General features: G+C 56.7%; 1 protein-coding gene across 3 annotated transcripts; it reads right to left on the bottom strand.

The window, feature by feature from the left end:
* Window positions 1-973: 973 nt before the first annotated feature.
* URM1 (ubiquitin related modifier 1) lies at window positions 974-18,413 on the bottom strand. 3 transcript variants are annotated; one of them, XM_037036585.1, is made up of 6 exons: window positions 18,309-18,412; window positions 14,206-14,276; window positions 5,326-5,407; window positions 3,610-3,658; window positions 3,172-3,272; window positions 2,436-2,523 (listed from the first exon to the last, which is right to left on the bottom strand). In XM_037036585.1, the coding sequence occupies exons 1-5, from the start codon at window positions 18,341-18,343 to the stop codon at window positions 3,204-3,206; spliced, it is 306 nt and encodes a 101-aa protein (XP_036892480.1). In that variant the 5' UTR covers window positions 18,344-18,412; the 3' UTR covers window positions 2,436-2,523; window positions 3,172-3,203. The 3 variants fall into 3 exon arrangements, with proteins under 3 accessions (XP_036892478.1, XP_036892480.1, XP_036892479.1); XM_037036583.1 differs by lacking the exon at window positions 3,172-3,272 and having other exon boundaries at window positions 974-2,523; window positions 18,309-18,413; XM_037036584.1 differs by lacking the exon at window positions 2,436-2,523 and having other exon boundaries at window positions 2,569-3,272.
* Between the last annotated feature and the right edge of the window lie 210 nt (window positions 18,414-18,623).

Raw genomic sequence — 18,623 nt, 5'->3', positions numbered from 1 at the left:
CCCCCAACCTCGGGCCATGCAGAGCGCCAAATCGGGCTACTTTAGGGACCCTGGGCCGCGACTGAAGGAGACACACGCCAGGGGCGATGGGGATTCCCCGAGCAGGGTCAGGGACCCACGTTTGCCCCTCCACCTTACCACCTTACCGCGGTATGGGCTGCAACCGCTGAGCGTCTGCGAGGCAGTCGGCCGTGCAGCTCCGGAGATCTCCTGGTCCCCTGCTTTTAAGGAGCGAAGGGGAGCCCCGCAGGAGACCAGGGCCCTGAACTCAGGGGCTTCGCCACTGATTGTCCAAACGCAATTCTTGTACGAGTCTGCGGCCAACCGAGAATTGTGGCTGGACATCTGTGGCTAAGCTCCGGGCGCAACAGGGGCGGAAGCCGCAGGGACCCAGCTCACGAAGGGGAGACCCCTCGCTCTGAGCAGCGGCTAGCTGGCCCCAGCACCAGGATCGTGGCGGCCCTGCCGCAAACGAGAGCCGCCAGTCCCCGCTGCCAGCGTCGCCATCCTCATCCTTATCATCGTCGTCCTTCTCTGCGGGTGGCCAGTCCTGGCCAAGGGTGTCCTCCAGATGATCGCGTCGTTTCCCTTTTTTCAAATTTCGGCTGAAACGAAGCTGGCACGCGGCAGCAGGACCCAAAAGTGGTCCCAGGAGCCCGCCCTCGGGCCAGCCGAAGGAAGTCGGGAGTGAAAGAAGATGCTGGCAGAAAGCGCTAACTCATTTTGAATTGGTTCTCACCTGTCCCCCCACCAATAACCCCAAAAGCAAAAGCCTAAACCGATCTCTAAATTCCCAATAAACCGACCCCTTTGGCCAGCCCCTCTGGAGGCACTGACAGGCAGAATCTCCTGCAACCGCTGCCGGAGCCGGAGCAGCACGGGGAATGATGCGATCCAGCCGGGCAACTGCCTCGGCTTTGGAAACGGAACTTGGATAAATGAATCCTTTTCATTAAAGACAAATCTCCGGAGATGGTGGGACTTATTCGTTTATTTCCTCACAAGCTGGGGGTCAGGAGTTGCCTGGGGGAATGGGGCAGTTGGGCATTGCTGGCGCTGAGGTCAGGTCATCTGTCCCTGACCCCTCTGACTCCGGGCTGAAAATGACCCAAAATGCTGTGGACCGGGGCTTGGTGCTTTCGCCTGCATCCCTGCTGCCTTGGAGAACGTGGTTTTCCCATTGCATCCTTCCGCCCTACTGCTCAGTATTCACTGGGGTGCAGTGGGGGGGAGGGATATCCCGTCCCTAAGCCCCCCGCCCCGGTGCAGGTGAGAAAGAAATCCAATGGCCCAGATTCCAGGACCTGGAATCCTGGGAAGGACAACGAGCCACTTCACTGGGGCTGGAGGCAGGGAGAGACATCCAGGTGACAGGGAGAGGACAGGCTGCAGGGGGCCCTTTCAAGCCCTTGCTCTGTTCCCTAACTTGGAAACCCAGACCTCCACACCTCCTGTGGGCTGGTCCATAGCCTCCCCAGACAGCGTTCTGGGTCCCCAAAACGGCCTCAGTTTGCACCCAGACCGCCTCCTGCCCACAACCCCAGCACAGCTGCCTCCACCCACACAGGTGCCCCGAGGGCTTCCACTGCAGAGCACAGGAGAGGAGCTTACCAGACAGGGTGTGGCAGGCCCCTTAGGCTCTGAGAATGCCGGGTGCACACAGCCCCCACACCGCCAGCACAATGCTGGGGCAACCAGGCTAGCATCTCATCCCCACAGAGTGAGAGAAATCCCATCTCAAATGGCTGATATTTAGTGACAAGCCATGTTTTGGGCAAGATAATATTAATGCCCTATTTTTTTTGAGGTCTCCCTCCAGCAAAGCAAGCTCTTCTCCAGGTCATGGGGAGGAAGGGCTCAGCAGTCTTATCTATGTCACCCCCGTTGGTTCTGGGGCTTCTGGCCGAAGCTGGTGGGACAAAGCCTGGCCTCGGACAAACTCGTGAGGAAGTATGTGTCCAGGGACCCAGACTGGGCTGGGCCGCCCCCTTCTCCAGACGGCCTGGTCAGGCCATCCCCTCACAGTCAGGAGAGAGTTTTGACCCCTGCCCTTTTCTGGGTGAAGGGCAGCTCTAAAAGCTGTGGGTGGAGGCAGAGTGGACCAGAGACCATAGCTGAGGGGATGTGGGGTGCCTCTGGTTTCTAGGGATAAAGCTCCAGGCAAGGCTAGTAAACAACCTAGTCTTTTATTTGCCCAAGGCCAGCTGTTGCAGACCCTGAGGCCCCAAGATTTCCAGAAGGGATGGAGGGAGGAGGGGTGAGCTGCCCTGACTACCCAGGTGCTACTTGCCCCAATCCTGCTTCCTGCAGGAGGGAGGAAGGGAGAGAGAGCCTAATTTGGGACATCAGTATCACCCACATTTTCAGACACTGTAATTCATCCGTTGTTGCTGAAGAGGAAACTGAGGCACACTGACCCTTCTAGGCCTCTGACAGTCCAAGGTTAAGCCCACTTCTTCCTCTCAAGAATGGGCTGCAGGCAGCCTTTTGCTGGGGGAAGGTCTCAGGAGCCCATCTGGTGGCCTGTGGCGGGGGGGGGGGGGGGGGGGGGGGGGGGGGGGGGGGGGAGGCCAGCCAGGGTCAAGGGCTGGGGACAGGGGGAGCAGGAGGAGGGGTGTGGCTGGAAGAGCAGCTGCTGGGTGGTGGGCAGGGGGTCAGCAGTGAATAGGGGACCCCAGCTGGGGTTCCATAATGACGTCAGTGGGGGACAGGCAGAGCCCTCTACTGTCCAGATGGGGAAACTGAGGTGGGGACTCCTCCAGTGTTTGAGAAGAGACGGGGTATCCCATCAGCTCTTGAGGGCCATTCATCTTTCCCATGAAGACACTGTGACCTGGAGCTGGAGTACCTTGTCAGTGGTCACTCGGTGTCCAGACTGAGACACAGGAATGGAAGGCAGCTGGGTCACCTGGCTCCAAGCACCTCACCTACTCTGGACAAACCACAGGGCACCCTCCCCCACCTCAGCTGCTGGGAGAGGGAGGGCTGGGCTCAGGCGCCTGCCTGCCTGCCTTCTCCTGCTTGTATGCCTGCGAAAGGCTCATTTTAGCACCTGCCCTCTTTTCCCTGCCTGGAGGGAGCTCAGGGGACAGAGCAGGGAAGAAAGCAGCCAAGGAGTATGTCTAGGGAGCTCAGGAAGCAGGGCCCAAGGGGAGGTCTGGTGATTCTCACCCCAAGGAGGGCCCAGGCACAGAGAGGGGCCCTCAGCCGCCGTGCAGCGTGGATATGAAGAGGACGCTGTCCTGGTCCTGAAGCTGGTAGTCCAGCTCGCCCTGGTCCAGGAGAAAAATGAGGAGGGCGTCATCAGGGCCACTTTCCAGTTTCCCCCCACGTGTCGGGGGAGGGGAGCACCTGGCTGCTTGGGGGAGAGACAGACTTCCAGAGAACCAGGTACCCTATACTCTAACTTGCAAATGTCCTGGATGGAGGACTGCTCACCCTTTCCCCCAGCTTCCCTTTCCTCCCTCTCTCCAGATGGAAGGCTGAGCAGCCTCAGCATGGAGGCTAGAGTGGGACAGAGGTCTCTTCACCCTGTTTGGGCCTCACGGAGAGAAAGCCTTTCTGACTACTGAGGGGAGGTTGGGGAAAGGATGCCCCCGAGGTACTGACCAGCAGTTCCCAGTCAGCATCGTTAACCAGCACCAGGATTCCTGGCCGCCTGTGGGGAAGATGGCGGTGAGTAGCAGGAAGTGAAGGGCCAGGGGGCATGCAGTCACAGAGGTGGCGAGGCTCAGACCCGTGGGTTGCAGGAGGGTGTGATGGGAGCCTTCCCTCCTCAAGTTCCAGTGACAGATGTTCCAGGAAGTGGAGGTGACTGAATCTAAAGCAAACCTGGTCCGAAAGTCATGGTCGTGGGGCCAGGTGGAAATTCCAGCATGCCCGCCACCCCCCACCCCGGGACCTCAGGCAGGTCATTTTGTTTCTGAGCATCAGTCTCTCCAACTGGACACGGGCAAATGACAGGGCCTCCCCGCAAGGCCCGCGTGAGGGTGAGCCGGGACGGTGGGCGAGGGGCTTGCTTGCCCAAGTCCGCGGGGCACCCTGGGTAGCAGCATGTGCTCCCAGACGTCCATCTTCAGCACGTCCACACCAGGGGCAGCAACAGCGGCCCCGAGCAGCTAGAAGCCCAAGAGCAGCTGTGCCTGGTGTGAGGCATGCGAGGCTGATTTTCAGACTGGTTCCTCAGCCTGGTTCCTGCTGCCAGTGGCCCACAGCTTTGCCGTCCTCCAGGGGCGGGTGGGGGCGGGTGGGGGAGGGGCCCTCCATGACTGCTAGACCATGACCTGAGCCAGGGGCCGGAGAGCAGCCTTAGCCCCAGGACGTACTGGGGTCCTCTGCTCCAGGGCAGATAGACAGGCCCCACAAGCACCCTGCCCACTGGTAGGCATTCGGCCAGCCTTGCTGTAGAGGTGAAGTGACTTCTCGTACAGGGAGCCTGGCTCCTTGCCGAGGGGGCTGAGCTGGGCCTGGGACAGGTGAAGGAGCTGTGGGCGAGGATAGGGCTGTCTCCAGCAAAAGGAGACAATGTGTGTGTGCACACATGTGCGCACAGTGACCCCCTGGAATCCTACACCTCTGCTGTCCAATGTGGCAGGGATCTCAACTCCCGGGTTCTGGACGGAGGACAGATACTGGTCGGAGGCCAGTCAGGAACCAGGCTGCACAGCAGGAGGTGAGCCGCAGGCCAGCTAGACCACCTGAGCTCTGCTTCCTGTCCCTCCCCACCCACCTCTGCCCGTGGAAAAACTGTCTGTCACAAAACCAGTCCCTGGTGCCAAAAAGGTTGGGGACTGCTGCAATATGGTATCTATCAGCCACGTTTAAATTTAAATTTAAATTACCATGAAATGAAACTGAGTGTTTAGTTCCTCATTCACACTGGCCACATTTCCAGGGCTCAACACCCCCACGTAGCCAGCACCCAATTACCACATTGGACAGACAGATACAGAACACTCCCATTATCGCAGAAAGTTCCGGACTGTCCAGGAATGAAAGGGACCTTGGGCAGGACCTTGTCCTCAGTACTTTTGAATAGAGAGAGTAGCTAGGCCCAGAGAAGTAAAGTAACTTGCCTAAGGTTCCACAGCAAGGTTGTGGCAAGCAGGAGGATTCCAAGTTTCTTGAGAAGTGTACCAGTTCCCTGACCTGATGTTGAAAAAATTCCCAACAACCCAGCACGGCAACAAGAAAACCGAAAGCTCTTTCTTCAGAGCTCAGGGAATGGCAAGGAGACAAGAGGCCACAGAGCAGGCTGTGGCCGAACACGGAGATGGCGCCCGGCACCCTGTCCGCCCTCCTCGGGGAAGGGAAGTGGGGACTCACACACTGTCTCCCTGGAGGAACAGCTCCGGCCGCTCTTTGAGCAAGTTCTTCTTGATCCAGACGAGGAGGTTCCGGATGTCCCCTGGAAAGGAGGGCACAGAAAACACTGCTGTGAACCACCTACTCCCAACGCCCCGGCCCTGCCTGCACCACGAGGACGTGCACGTGGGGCTCAGAAGCCCCTTCGCCCAAGCTGCCACGGCCCCTGGCCTGCAGACTCCTAAGGTGAGGAAGTAGGTTAGCAGGGGCCAGTGACCTGCCCGAAAGGTCTTCGGAGTGTCACCTCACACTACCGAAGGCTTAGAAAGGCAATGGGGACTCAAGGCAGATAGCAGCAGGCACTGTCACATCTGAAGGGGCTGGACGACAGACCCCCACCCTAAGTCCTGGAAGATGGGTCCAAAACTGCCGCAGACAGGCTTCTGAGAGGCTCCTGAAGAGCCCTGTCCACCTTTACCCGTCCAGCCAGGCCCCGAGTGGGAGGATTCCACTTGGCTCTTGGAGGATCTGCATATATTCCCCTTTGTGAGGGAGGAAACACAATTGCTGAGCCGATAACATCAGCTGATTTCCTCCAGCAGAGGGAAAGCAAGATCCTGCACCAGCCAGAGAGCTGACCAGTCACTGCCCCTCGAAACCCCCCTTCCCAGAGCCCTCTCCCACCCCGGGGGCTGTGGGGAGCCACCATGAAGAGGCAAGAGGTTCAGGGTCAAAAGGGCTTCTCCTGTTCCCCTGGACACTGATATCTGCCACTATCTGTGGTTGTGGGACTGCCACCAAGCTCTTTGTACATCATGTGGAGGCTCAGGGCCACCTGTCCCCAGGGCCACCTCTCCTTTCCTAGGAGCAGGGTCCCGGGACACAGCACACTGAAACCTGGCTCGGGAAACTCCTTGAACGGGCTGTCTCCTGAGGCAGTGGGAGTGCCTTCTCTCCCTGCCATGACTGGAGGACTGAAGGCCCCAAGGAGACAGCTGATCTCTGAGAAGCCAGTGGGAAACTCAGGACTAGCCATGCCCACCCTGAGTCAAAGTCTCAGGCTGAGCTGGAAAAGGGCCCACCAGCGCCTTGGTTTCTCCTAGAGTCAGAGTCCCGGCACGTGGGGGAGAGAAGGCTGCCTGGGCAGAGAGAGCTTCAGTTCTTCCCGGTCCAGGCCCTCCAGGTCCAGCAGCGTGTCACACAGGCAGGGCCAGCCTAGAACAGGGCTGTCAGACGCCCTCCACAGCCTGCATACCATCCCCCAGAAGGCAGCTCGGTTGCCCTCTGGACAGAACAGCTCCCTCTGTTCCCAGCCAACTTCCCTGAGTCGCCAGAAGAGCACAGGTCCATGGGCAAGGTGTCTGTGGACCAAGGCGTCACCTCTCGACTTTAATTCCTGTTTTTACACGAAGTAGGCCGGGGTCCTCGTGGTCCCCGGAGTGCAGGGCATGGGCATGCTGCCTCCAGCGGGCTGCGGTCAGCCTGAGGCCTGGCTTTCAGAGGCTTCCCCTTGGCTCCATCTCGGCACTGTCTGGTGGGCCGCCAGCCCATACATCTTGGGGCCGCTCGATAGAGCTGCTGGAGTCTGGCACATTCATCAGCCTGCCCTGGCGGGCTGGGCTCTGCCTGGGTGTGCAGAGGTGCTGAGAGGGACCGGGCAGCGCCTGGCCTGAGGGCCACAGGCTGCACCTGCACAGTCCTGGCCACCCCGTACAGAACCTGACCCAGCTGTGTTGGAGGAGGGGCTCCTCTTCCACTCTGGACGAGCTGGGGTGGGGCGGCTGGTGGTCATGCTGGGGTCACCCGAGTGATGGTAGCACCACAGAGTCCCGGAGGGGCGGGCTGGGGGTGAGTCTGCTGCCGGTGCTGGCTCATTTATCATGATGCTCCTCTTTGCTGAGGTCATTCCCTCCCTCCTCTGCACCCCTCCCTCCACATTCTTGATAACTTGTTACCATGGTGAGGCCACCACATCACCATCCTTATTGTTCCCCCATGCCTGGATTTGGGGGTGGGGAGAGAGGGGACTCATGGCAGGCTGCGAGGGATCCTAGGCCTGGCCCGAAACACCCTCTAGGGACATCTTGCTGGGCTTGCTGAGGCCCAGACAATATGCAAATGGCCTCCAAGCCAGATGGTCGGCTTCCAAAGGCACCCAGGGGAGGAGGAAGGGTTAAGCAGAGTCAGGGGCTGGTGGCTTGAGGACGGCTCTGGGGAGTCTCAGTTTCACCTTGCCCCAGTATCCTCCTGCCACCCACTGCCTCAGAGGGTGACTTTCCTCCTGGAACCCCACATAATTACTCATAAGATAAATATTTATTGAGCAACTACTATGTGCCAGGTGCCAGGGAGATGGCGATGAGCAAGACACAGAACCCACCCTTGTGGAGTTGACATTACATATTGAATTAGCTATGGTAAATGTTATTTCCTTTGTACAGAAGCTTTTCTGAGGATGTTAACATTGAAGCTGAAACCTGAAGGATGAGCAGGGTAGGCTGGAGGAGCATTCTAGGCAGAAGGAAGAACATATGGAAGACCTGAGGCAGGAAGGAACTGGCAGGCTCAAGGTAGCGGAACAGAGAAGGCCAGAAGACTGGCATGAGCAGCAGCCATCACCCAGATCCCCTTGGGCACGTATGGGCCTGCAGAAGGGGCCTGCTCAGGGAGAGATGCCCCCCACCCTGTGAACCCCAGAGGCATTTGCCAAATCTGCGCTCCCAGGGCGCACAACCCACACTGCCTGGGCCATGCTCCGTGTCCCTCTGCCTTGATGTGCATGCCAAGACCAGTGCCAACGCACAGCATTGCCAGCACTGGGGTGCGCTCCGAGGGCCTGGCCCTGGCCACGGGGCACGGTGCAGAGGCCCACGCGCAGCACCTCAGTCAGCTCCCCTGCATTCCAGGGACAGGACCTTAGGCGAGGCACTCCACAAGCCGCAGCCTCCTTCTTTGGAAATGGTAAGAATGTCTCATAGAGTGGTTGTGAGGAGGGAATACGGTGATTCATGTAAAGTTCTTGGTATTGCGCCTGGCCTATCAACGCTGTAATTCTCCTGTGATTCAGAAGAACCTGTACCTTCTGCCCTCTCTTGATGCCCTGAGCTTCCGCACTCTGACCGGGGGCCTGGCACCCTGGGGACGTGCTCAGACCAGACCGCGTTGGAGAGTGAGGTGGAGCCAGCCAAGCATTAATCAGACAGTGCTGGGACTGGCTGGGTTTTTTGTGGGACTCACTAGCTTTTCATCAGAAGCCACAGAGGGACTGGGAGAGTGGTGAGGGGGCCCAGACACTGGCCTTCCCTCTATTTCATTTATTGAACTTGCATAAGAGTTTATTTTTTAAATTTAGTTTATTAAAGAATTTATTGATCTTCAAAGAGGGGAACATCAATGTGCGATTGCCTCTCGCACACCCCCTACTGGGGACCTGGCCTGCAACCCAGGCATGTGCCCTGACTGGGAATCAAACCAGCGACCCTTTGGTTTGCAGGCTGGCATTCAATCCACTGAGCCACGCAAGCCAGAGCTGAGTAAGAGTTTATTCGAACCAAACTGATGACATATGCCAGGGTGTAAAATATCAAACTCTCCTCTTACCTCCATTTTAGATGTTCAGACCCTTAAGATGCTTCCAGGACAATCCAGCCGCAAGAAATCACACTCTGAGGTGGCGGCTGCTAAAGGCCAGAGCGCCCTGGGCACGCAGCCCCAAAGGAAAGAGAGGAGCACCTAACACAAGGTGCCCTGGGCACGCAGCCCTGGGACCTGGCCGGCCCATGTGGGGAAAGCAAGTGATGGGAGCTGCTTGCCACTCTGGCCAGTGGTTAAGGGCTCGGTGTCTGGAGGGGAGAGCTGGCGCTAGATGGCCTTGAGTAGGAAGTCACTTCCCTTCCCTAAGTCTCAGGGTCATCCTCTGCCAAATGAGGATAAAAGCCCAAGCACCAAAGAGCTGCCCTGAGGATTCAGGCCCACCCCGCACAGCACCAGGCACTCAGGACACATGTCCACGTGCCCAGGGCTCCTTACCCTCTAGGCTGCCAGAACCTAAAGCTGCGGGCAACGGGGCACCACGCACGCCCCTTAGAGAGAACCTGAAAGGCTCCCACCAGACTCCCTCACCTCAGTGGGTCGGTCCTTGTCTGGGAACACTGGCCACCCACTGTGGCAGGGCCCCCAACAGTGTCAGCCGTAGTCTCTAAGGCTGAGAGAACAGTCTTGGGGTCTCATCTGATACTAATCCTTGCTGCGGCAGACCCTTAGCCCCTTACCCAGCCTCTTAGAACGCTCCAGGGAGAGCCTTTCTCTCAACCAGAAATCTATCTTCCTGTCACCGCCCGCCCCCCCCCCCCCCCGCCCCCGCCAAGCTGGGTCATTCCACGGGGACCACGCCAACAAACGTGTCCCCTCCCCCCCACGCCTGCCCTGCAGGTTTGGGAGAGACAGAGCCCAGATCTCCTGAGTCTTCTCTTCCATAGGTTAAACCACTCCAGTCCCCACCAGGTCTACTGGGCTCCAAGACGAGGCTCTTCTGGGAGCCCACCCCAGGCCTTAGTTGAAAGGGAGAAGAAAGAGCTGAGATGGGGGGAGTGAAAGAGAAGAGAGGGGTAGAGGGAACATCAGAGAGTCCATTTACAAGTGAATGGGGGTAAGAATGGAGCAGTTTGTGGGCTAAACTGGCCTCAGAAGGAGGTTTACAGATGTGCGAAGGGACGCTCCTCATTGTTTAATTAAGCAGAAAGTGGATCTTTTCAAAAGCAATTTTGCACAGGGACTGGGAGGGGTGGGGGGAGTGGAGGGCGGTGGGGGGGGGGGATCAGCAAACAGGCCCCAGGGCAAAGAAAGGAACAGCTGGCCCCAGAGAGGCTGTGAAATGCATGCTAAGCAGTTTAAAGCGCTGGGAGCTCTCTCCAGCCCCTGCCCTCCCCTGTCGGCCACCCTCTGACACAATGGCAGGGCAGAGGAAGAGGGGCAGGGAGAGGGGAGGCAGACACTGCTCCTCCTGGGGGCCAGGGCAGGTAATGCCCATGCTGGGGCAGTCTGTCCCCCGGAGTTCGGGGTTCGTTCCAGGCCGCTGACCAGGCCTGAGCTGGAAGCCTTGAGATGAAGGGATCCTTGAAGCATAAGCATAAAAGCCAGCGCCTCCCCGCCCCTCCACCCCGGCCACAATGCCCAAAGCGGGTGGGTGCCTACCAACCCCAGTCACTACAACCAAGGACAGGGCCTGCTCCATGCAGATGGCTAGCAGTGTGTCCCCAGAGACATGACTGCTCCCTAGGTCAGCAAGCCCTGCTTCCCAGAACTGTATGCTTGATTTGACAGCAACATTTCCGAACTGTAGATGTGAAACATAACCAGCTCAAAGAGATGAAATGTAGCCCAACCTCCCATTTTACAGATGGGGAAACGGAGGCTGGAGAAAAGTAGTAACTTGCTATAGGGCATAGCCAGGACTTCTCTCTTGCAGTCTCACCCGCCTTAGCCTTGCCCGTCCTCTTTTCCCAAATTGGCTGGTTTGGAAGCCCTCCCCTGGCCCAAGACCCAGGGCCCTGCAGTTTCCTTGTTTGTCAGACTTGCCACAATCCATAATCTTATGGCTGCTATTTTCTCTGCTGGAGCCTCCAGGACCTACTTGGCCAAGGGCAGCCCCTGGGCTGGGAAGGCTGCCAGACAACCAACGATCTGGGCACAGGCTTGGGGGAAGAGTAAGACTCTCCTAGTGGCAACTGCTGGGCTCCCGTGTGCCAGGGCAAGGCCTGGCAGCTGCCAACCAGCCATGCGGCTGTGATGTGACCCAAGCCTCTGGGTACAACAGGGCAAAAAATGGGGACCAGAGGTAGAATCACAGCCAAGGGCCCAAAGACCAAGCAAAAAGGCCCGTTCGGCTACCCGCCTCCTTCCCTTTCTTGCACCCCAGAGAGGGGAGCTAGGCCCCTGGCTGCTCTGTAAGCAGTGGATGGAGGCCGAGGGACCACAAACCTGGTTAGCCCGCCCTGACTGGAGTCACTCTAGGCAGCTCTCTCTCTCTCAGGTGTGGTTTCCTTGACGACGGCTGTATCTACTGTGGTCATTATGAAAATGAAAATAAGCAGCTGTCGAAAGCATGAATATAAATGCACAAAAGAGTAAAAACTGGGAAGTGCACTGCAAGTGTGAGACGGTGCATGACCCAGGGAGCCTCTGGGGACAAATGGCCACAGGTCAGTGGTACCCTGTCAGTGGTACCCTCCAGTCTCTGGAGTCTGGTCCTGAATCCCAGCCTCGCCATTTAAATAACTGTGTGGCTCGGAGTAAGGTACTTGATGCTTGTGTTTGGATTTTTCCTTTGTAAAATGGAATGACAGCTACCGCCTAGGAATTTGTGACAATTATTTATGCACCCAACTGAGGTCTTGCCTACCGTGCCAACTCAACCGGTGCCCCAGTGACACTGGACTTCTTTAGGTCCCTAGACCATGAGGGCCACGTCCTGGACCCGGAGCAGGCCCCAGGCACCTCTGCTGTCCCCTTCGTTGTACTGGGCTGGCTCCTGTCCATCCTTCAAACTTAGCCCCCAGGTCATCTCCTTACAGAGGCCTTCCCTGACCCCGCCGTCTGGCTCCAGGCACCCTCTGCCCTCCTGCCGGTGACACCGCTTGCACGGTGGCACTCCCACGTGCCCCCAGGCTCCACTGCCTTTACACCTCCAGCTCCACGCGGGCAAGAACCACGTCTACTACGTCTGTCTTGCTCGGCACTGGATACCCAGCAACCAGTACAGCACCTGGCACAGAGGAGGCACTCGAAGAAGATGTGCCAACTGCAAGAAAGAATGAAGTACTGACTTCCATATCTGGCATTTGGTAAGCATTCAACCAAAGAATGAATGAAAAGGGCTGGAATTATTAAGCCTGAGGATGTCCGTGCCACGCAAATGCAGGGGGAAGTAAATCGTAATTGTGATATTTTAATCATGTCCCAGGCAGGTCTTTAAAGCTGAATCTTTAAAAAAAATATTTTACTTATTTTTAGACAGAGGGGAAAAGAGAGAGAGAGAGAGAGAGAAAAACATCAACGTGTGGTTGCCTCTAATGTGCCCCTGACTGGGGACCCAGCCACAACCCAGGCATGTGCCCTGACTGGGACTCGAACTGGTGACCCTTTGGTTCATAGGCTGGCACTCAATTCACCGAGCCACACCAGCCAGGGTTGTTTTTTTAATCCTCCCCCAAGGACACTTTGTTTCATTGCTTTTAGAGAGAGAGGAAGGGAGAGACACATTGACATGAGACAGAAACATCACTGGGTTGCCCCCTTCCCTATGCGCCTGGACCAGGGGTCGCACACAGGTGTGCCTGGACCAGAGACCAAACCCTCAACCTTTTGGATACCAGACAACACTCCAACCAACTGAGCTACACTGGTCAGGGCAAGGCTGAATGTTTGAGACTTCTATTCTGAGGGCCCCTGCTCCCTCCCAAGGCTGTGTGGCTATCTGTCAAACAGAGAAACAGTCACCTCTGTCCCCCTAGCTCTTCCCCCACCAAGGACACACAATCCCTCGGTCCTGATGTTTATGGCATTTAACCTCAGCCTCACACCCACCACCAGCCGAAGGGGTGCAGTGACCTCTCTCTTGGAGAGCGTCCCCTGGCCCCTGAATGTGGCACAGAGACCTACTCTGTGCACTGCTCTCCAACCCGAGGGAGGTTGGACACAGCCCTGGCAGCCAGTGAGTTTGGCCAATAATTGTGTGATTCCTGGCAGATGCTTATCTAGTTCCAGAAGAACCCTGTCTGACCTCACCATTTCTACTGCCCACCTCCAGGAACCTTATCCCCTTGCCCCTTCGTGGCTGACGGCCTGTTCTCCCCCAAAGCGTTTCAGCCCGAGGTGAGCTGGGCTCTGTCCAGAGGGCCCTGAGCACTTGTCTCCGACAAGCAGAGCTGCGCGGCGTGCCTTGCAACTGTTGTGATGCCGGCCACTCCCACACTGCTCGGGCATTTACCCAGCCGGGCCTCTACAACGCCCCGCGTGGAAGGCAGGGACCGGCTCTCACTTAAGGTTCTGTCCCCAGTGCCTGGTATGGGGTCTGCCNCTGACGGCCTGTTCTCCCCCAAAGCGTTTCAGCCCGAGGTGAGCTGGGCTCTGTCCAGAGGGCCCTGAGCACTTGTCTCCGACAAGCAGAGCTGCGCGGCGTGCCTTGCAACTGTTGTGATGCCGGCCATTCCCACACTGCTCGGGCATTTACCCAGCCGGGCCTCTACAACGCCCCGCGTGGAAGGCAGGGACCAGCTCTCACTTAAGGTTCTGTCCCCAGTGCCTGGTATGGGGTCTGCCACCCAGGAGGGGCTCAGGATGTTTGTCAACCAAAGAAGAACAAGTATTTGAATGGACAAATGAAAAAAGCCCACTGTCTCCTTTAGTCAACCTCCCCCAACCTCCTTTTTGGCTGGAAACGTTCTCATCTAAATACTCTTACCATAATGTGAGCCCATCTGCACGGTTCCGTTCTCGGAGGAGGTTACCCCCTTCACGAGAACCTCTCTCTGCTGCGATCTAATAATAGCAGAGATGCTCTTTTTAGCAGCCCTGAGAGAGAGGGATTGCCATGCCTGCTTCGCAGGTAAGAACGCGAAAGCTAAGAGGTGAGGTCACTGGCCTAAGGTTGGGGGAGGATTCCCGTTTAAGTCTGTCTGAATGCAGAGCCCACATTCATAAAGACAAGGTCACTACCACCCTCCTGCCAAGCTGGCTGAGAGGTCCCTGAGAGAATCGGGGAAGGGTGCTCTGGTGATTTCTCTTCCTCCCTCCCTCCCTCTGGCCAGGGAGATCCCAACCATTCCCACGTGAATGGGGCTGAGGGGCCCTGCAGACTCTCTGCCAATGTCCCCCAGGAAGGGTCAGACAGCCCATACTCACAGGGCTCCTCCTGTCCAGGCAAGGTGATCTGATGCTTCTTTACTCCGTCGAACAGGAGCTCCGCGCCACCTCTGCAAAAGAGGGCAGGAGAAAGGCAGCCAGGTAAGCTCCTGCAAAAACCTCGCTGAGACTGAAAACTGAGGAGGGGTCTGGCACAAGAAGCCCAAGAGATGCTGAAATCCGACATGTAGAAATACCTCGGGTACCAGTGACTGATTCTCAAATATGACTTCCTGATGGGTCAAGTAGGATATAAATCATTTTCCCCAATAACCAAATTTGCAGACTTTTGTTTTTGCTCCTCTGCTTTCTCAAGAGGCAGCTGAGCACACAGGTTCGGGTTTGGTGCTGTTGGCCTCAAGACAGAGCCCAGCCTCCACCGCTGCCTGACCCCTAGACCTTAGGCATGTGGCTCCATGTTCTCGAATCTGTCTGTGTCCAAAAATGTCGAGAAGCCACCATAAAGCATACTGGGGACACATAAGCATGTGCTGAAGGGTTTCCCCTGGCCAGCGGAGGGTGCAAAATGTCCCTGCTTGTGCCGACCACTGGTCTGCTGGGCACACTGCAGGGCCAGAAGGCGAGACTCCACCTGCTTAGCAACTTACAAGACCGTTCTTCACCTCCTTTCATCCTCAGGCCATTCGGGGGAAGGTAGAAGGGAAGCAGACGTTATTAACTCCACCCGATGGAGAAGCAGGGGCTTTAAGAGGTAAAGTGACCCGTCTAAGGTCACAGAGGCAGTGGTTGAACTAGGCTTGGAATTCTGACTGGTTTCCGCTCAGCCCCAGGAGCCTTGATAGAAAAGAAACCAAGACTCCCCGAGGTCAGAAAGCCCCTTGAGGGCAGAGTGTAGTTCACTCATGTGCACCAGCACCTGGAAAAGGGAAGGCTGGTTCAGCAGAGAGGCTCGCGGTCAAGGCCAGAAGCCAGGGCTTACGATGGGGACACCAGGACTCATTCAGTGCCCCGCACCGTCTCTCCCTCTTGGTCTCCTGACTCCATCCCAGACCTCACGTGGACCTTAACTGAGAAGGCCTTAACAGACTTTGGGCGGGTGCGAGGCCTCCCTCCCACTGCCCTTGCCCGATGTAGAACAGAGATGTCCTGAGATGGTCCACTGGGAGGCACAGGGAAGGCAAGCATTGTCATGAGGGAAACATGGGGCGACTGTCATCTAAACAAGGTCACGCTTTGTCGATGCAGAAATGTGGAGGGGGAGAGGAGGCCCATCTGTGGCTGTGTGCGGGGCCGTTCCAGCTGCGAGCCTGCACAGAGCCTCCATTTATCCCCTTCCAAGAGCCTCCTTCTCTCCTGGGTGGGGGCTGGCACATGCAGCAGCTGGGGTGGGGGAGGGCCACAGGCGAGGGGTTCAGGGGTTGCGGGTCAGAGAAAAGGGGTGGGAGCCGGAGGCACGGGGACCTGGGCCAAACCTGGTGGTGCCAGGCTCGAGGCTGAGGCTGTTTTTCCCTTTACAATCGGATGAAGGACCAGGCAGTGACCTGCCTCAGGGAGCGACCTGTCACCACTGGGTTCGCTGGCCCCCCACAAGAGAGGTTTTGCTGTCAGCACATCCGGAGAGGAGTGAGGTGTACACCCAGTCTCTGGAGTGACGCAGGAGGCAGGGAAGGGGCTTGTTTTGGCCCCAGCAGAGAATCAAAGCTACACGCTTTCATGTCTGACAGGGTTTGCTCTCCAGAGTCAGCTAAAGAATCACATCTTAAGACATCTCATCTTCCCTCCACTCCCCATTCCTGGTGGGAGTGTTTCTTGGTACCAGCGAATGATACAGACATTCCCCAAATTGCCTTTACTTGTCGTTCAGCACCTTCTTATCTTGTATTTTTAAATTTTTATTTCCTCTCTACCAGCTGGAATGTAAACTGACTGAAACAGGGCCCAGCACACAGCAGGCACTTGGTTTGCAGTGAGTGAAAACGCCCCGTTCTCCCACTTCTCTAACTTCAAAGGAGCTCCCTCCCTGTGCCGATGCCTCCCAGACTCAGGACGGAGGAAGAGGGAAAAGAAGGAGGGAATCTCACATCGGCATTGTAGGGGCAAAACACATTTGTACTACACACGCTGAATCCCTTGTGACCCGAGGAAATGCTCTGCTAAGGACAGTTCAGGAGGCAAGACAAAGGAGGACAGAACTGGTCACTAGTAAGAGTGAGGAAGGTATGAACGGTCTTCTGAAGAATCTGTCCGACCTGGCGGGGCTGGGAGGGCATCTGCTCCGGGGAAAGAGGCCAGGTCTTCACCAGCCCCTTGAAGGATCAGGGGACCAAAGGTAGAGAATAATGGGCAAGGCAGCTTCTCTGAAAACCTGTTCAGGTTCAGAGTGAAGGGTGAAGGGAGTCTGCTAAAAGACGTAGGGAATGAAAGAAAGGTCAGGGGCAAAAACATGGGTCAAGTCAAGGACAAAGAGAGAAGGAATGTGGGTTTGCCTTGCATCTCGGGCACTCCCGCTTCCTGAGAAGCTGTGATTCTCATGAGACACCACGGCGGCGGGGGATGGAGGTGGGTGAACCTGTGGAGGGAGGCTGCCCTGCCTTGCTGGCATGCACTGCTGCTCTGAGGAGTCTCAAGCAACAGTGAGGCTGAGGCGCGAGATGGCCAGGGCAGAAAAGGGGTAATTAAGCTGGTCTGTATGTAGCTCTGGACAGCAAGGACCCTCTCTTTCCACGTGAATTCCTTACTGCTGCCACCGGACAGAAGGCATTTCTGATGAACAAAATACCACTGATGCAGTGAGACTGAAAAGTAAGTTGGCTGTAGACAAACCTTAATACTGGCAGTCTGCAGCTTTTCCCTTTCCAGCTCTGCTGAGGCCTGTCAAAGCACTGGGGATCCCCCTAGAACCTCCAGGCAGTGGGGGCCATGGCTGGGCCAAGGGGCAGTAAAGCAAAATAGTAGGGAAACCAAACCAGTATGGTTCTAATTAAAACCAATTAAAATGCACTTAATATTCATGAGACTGCCCCACTTATAAGGGACAGAAATGCTGAACACTGGGAAACAGAGAGAGTTCTATTTATCTTTGTATCCTCAGTGCCTGGCTCACTGCCTGGCACATGGTAGGCACTTAATAAATGACTGGTGAATAAACTACCCAATGAAGGGAAAGCATAAAAGAAACTGGGGGTCTCCAATGGAAGAAAAGGCATTTAGGGACAGAGGTTTTAGAGTTCTCATTCCAGACTTTTCTTTTCATATAAGCCTTGGCTTGTTTATCTTCTCTCTCTCTGAAGCACGCGCGCGCACACACACACACACACACACAGACCAAGCTTCCATTTGACTCTGGAAATGACACCACCCATCTCTTAGGGTCTTAGTTTCTTTTCCTTCTAAACTCTGCAGTTTCTCTCAGCTCCAAAATCATATGTAGGCGAAAGAAAATAGCGGCTTGAGGAGACATTCTCCCTGACTTGTGCTTCTTCAGTTACTGGTGTGCGCCCCATTTCCTGCACTTTCCATCTGCGCGCACTGTACTGTCAGGGTTGGTCTCCTTCACTGCGCTACCTTATCCCTGTTACCTCCACGACTGCGGAGGGCATCCAGCAAATTTACTGATGTCCCCAAAAGGGCTCCGGTCTGTTTAACACCCCCAAATCCTGCGAAAGAGAAGGAAGAAGTCTCGTCTTGGCCACACATCCCACGAGAAGCAAGGCTTCAAGAACCTTGTGGGTAGACTTGCTGCCAAAAGGAAGGCGTGAAGGAGCTGAATGGTGGTCCTTCTCGGTTCTAGGAGCTCAGGTGCTACACTCACCAGCCTGGTCCAAGACGGGACTGGCAAAGAAGGTAGTGAGGCCGCCTACTAACCATCGCGCCTTTTGAGTCCGGCAGGGCGCAGGGCACCGAGCAGTGCCCAGCCCGCACTTCCACAGCCGGGCATGCGCCTCTATTGCCGGACATACGGCCTCGTCGCCAAAGGAAAGGAGACCGAGCCTCTCAGGCCCTCTGAGGCGCTGGCGTTGCTCAAAGAAGGATCCGGGAACTTCGGAGATTCGGTCGTGACAGACCCCAAGGCAGAGGAAGAGGAGTTCCGGGCCCCAAGACTTCAATTCATCCCCACGGCGCCCCCAACTCTCTGAACTCACCCGAACTCCACCTCCACTGATAAGGGCGCTGCCATGTTGAGGAAGCCGAGCTTGCAGAAAACTCCCCTCAACTTCCGGTGTACCCGCCCACTTCCTGTCACCTCGGCGGAAGAGGCGGGGCCGTCCTCAGCTATTCCAGACAGGCCTGTAGTCGGAGAAGGGAGCTTCCCGGGGTCTGTGCGGGACGTGCTTTGTGGGGGCACTTGGACTTGGTTCCCCTACTCTTGTCTTTTAGAGTCCGGGCTCAGACCACGAGAACGGGCAGTCGCCTGTTCCAGCCTCAGCTAGGTGGAGGAGAGCCCGTGGCATGTTTGA

Source organism: Sturnira hondurensis, unplaced genomic scaffold (genome assembly GCF_014824575.4).
Source record: "Sturnira hondurensis isolate 20B ecotype Veracruz unplaced genomic scaffold, ASM1482457v3 Scaffold0022908, whole genome shotgun sequence".
Taxonomy (NCBI): Eukaryota; Metazoa; Chordata; class Mammalia; order Chiroptera; family Phyllostomidae; genus Sturnira; species Sturnira hondurensis.
This window is presented reverse-complemented; position numbering and strand designations above follow the sequence as displayed.

Bases quoted from the DNA above. Each gene is read 5' to 3' on its own strand.
- URM1 (XM_037036583.1), bottom strand. From the start codon at position 18,343: ATGGCAGCGCCCTTATCAGTGGAGGTGGAGTTCGG. The intron at 5,408-14,205 runs GTGAGTATGGGC...CCTCCTTTCCAG, and splicing joins GCCTGGACAGGAGGAGCCCT to GGGACATCCGGAACCTCCTC. The intron at 3,659-5,325 runs GTGAGTCCCCAC...TCTTCCCCACAG, and splicing joins TTCCTCCAGGGAGACAGTGT to GCGGCCAGGAATCCTGGTGC.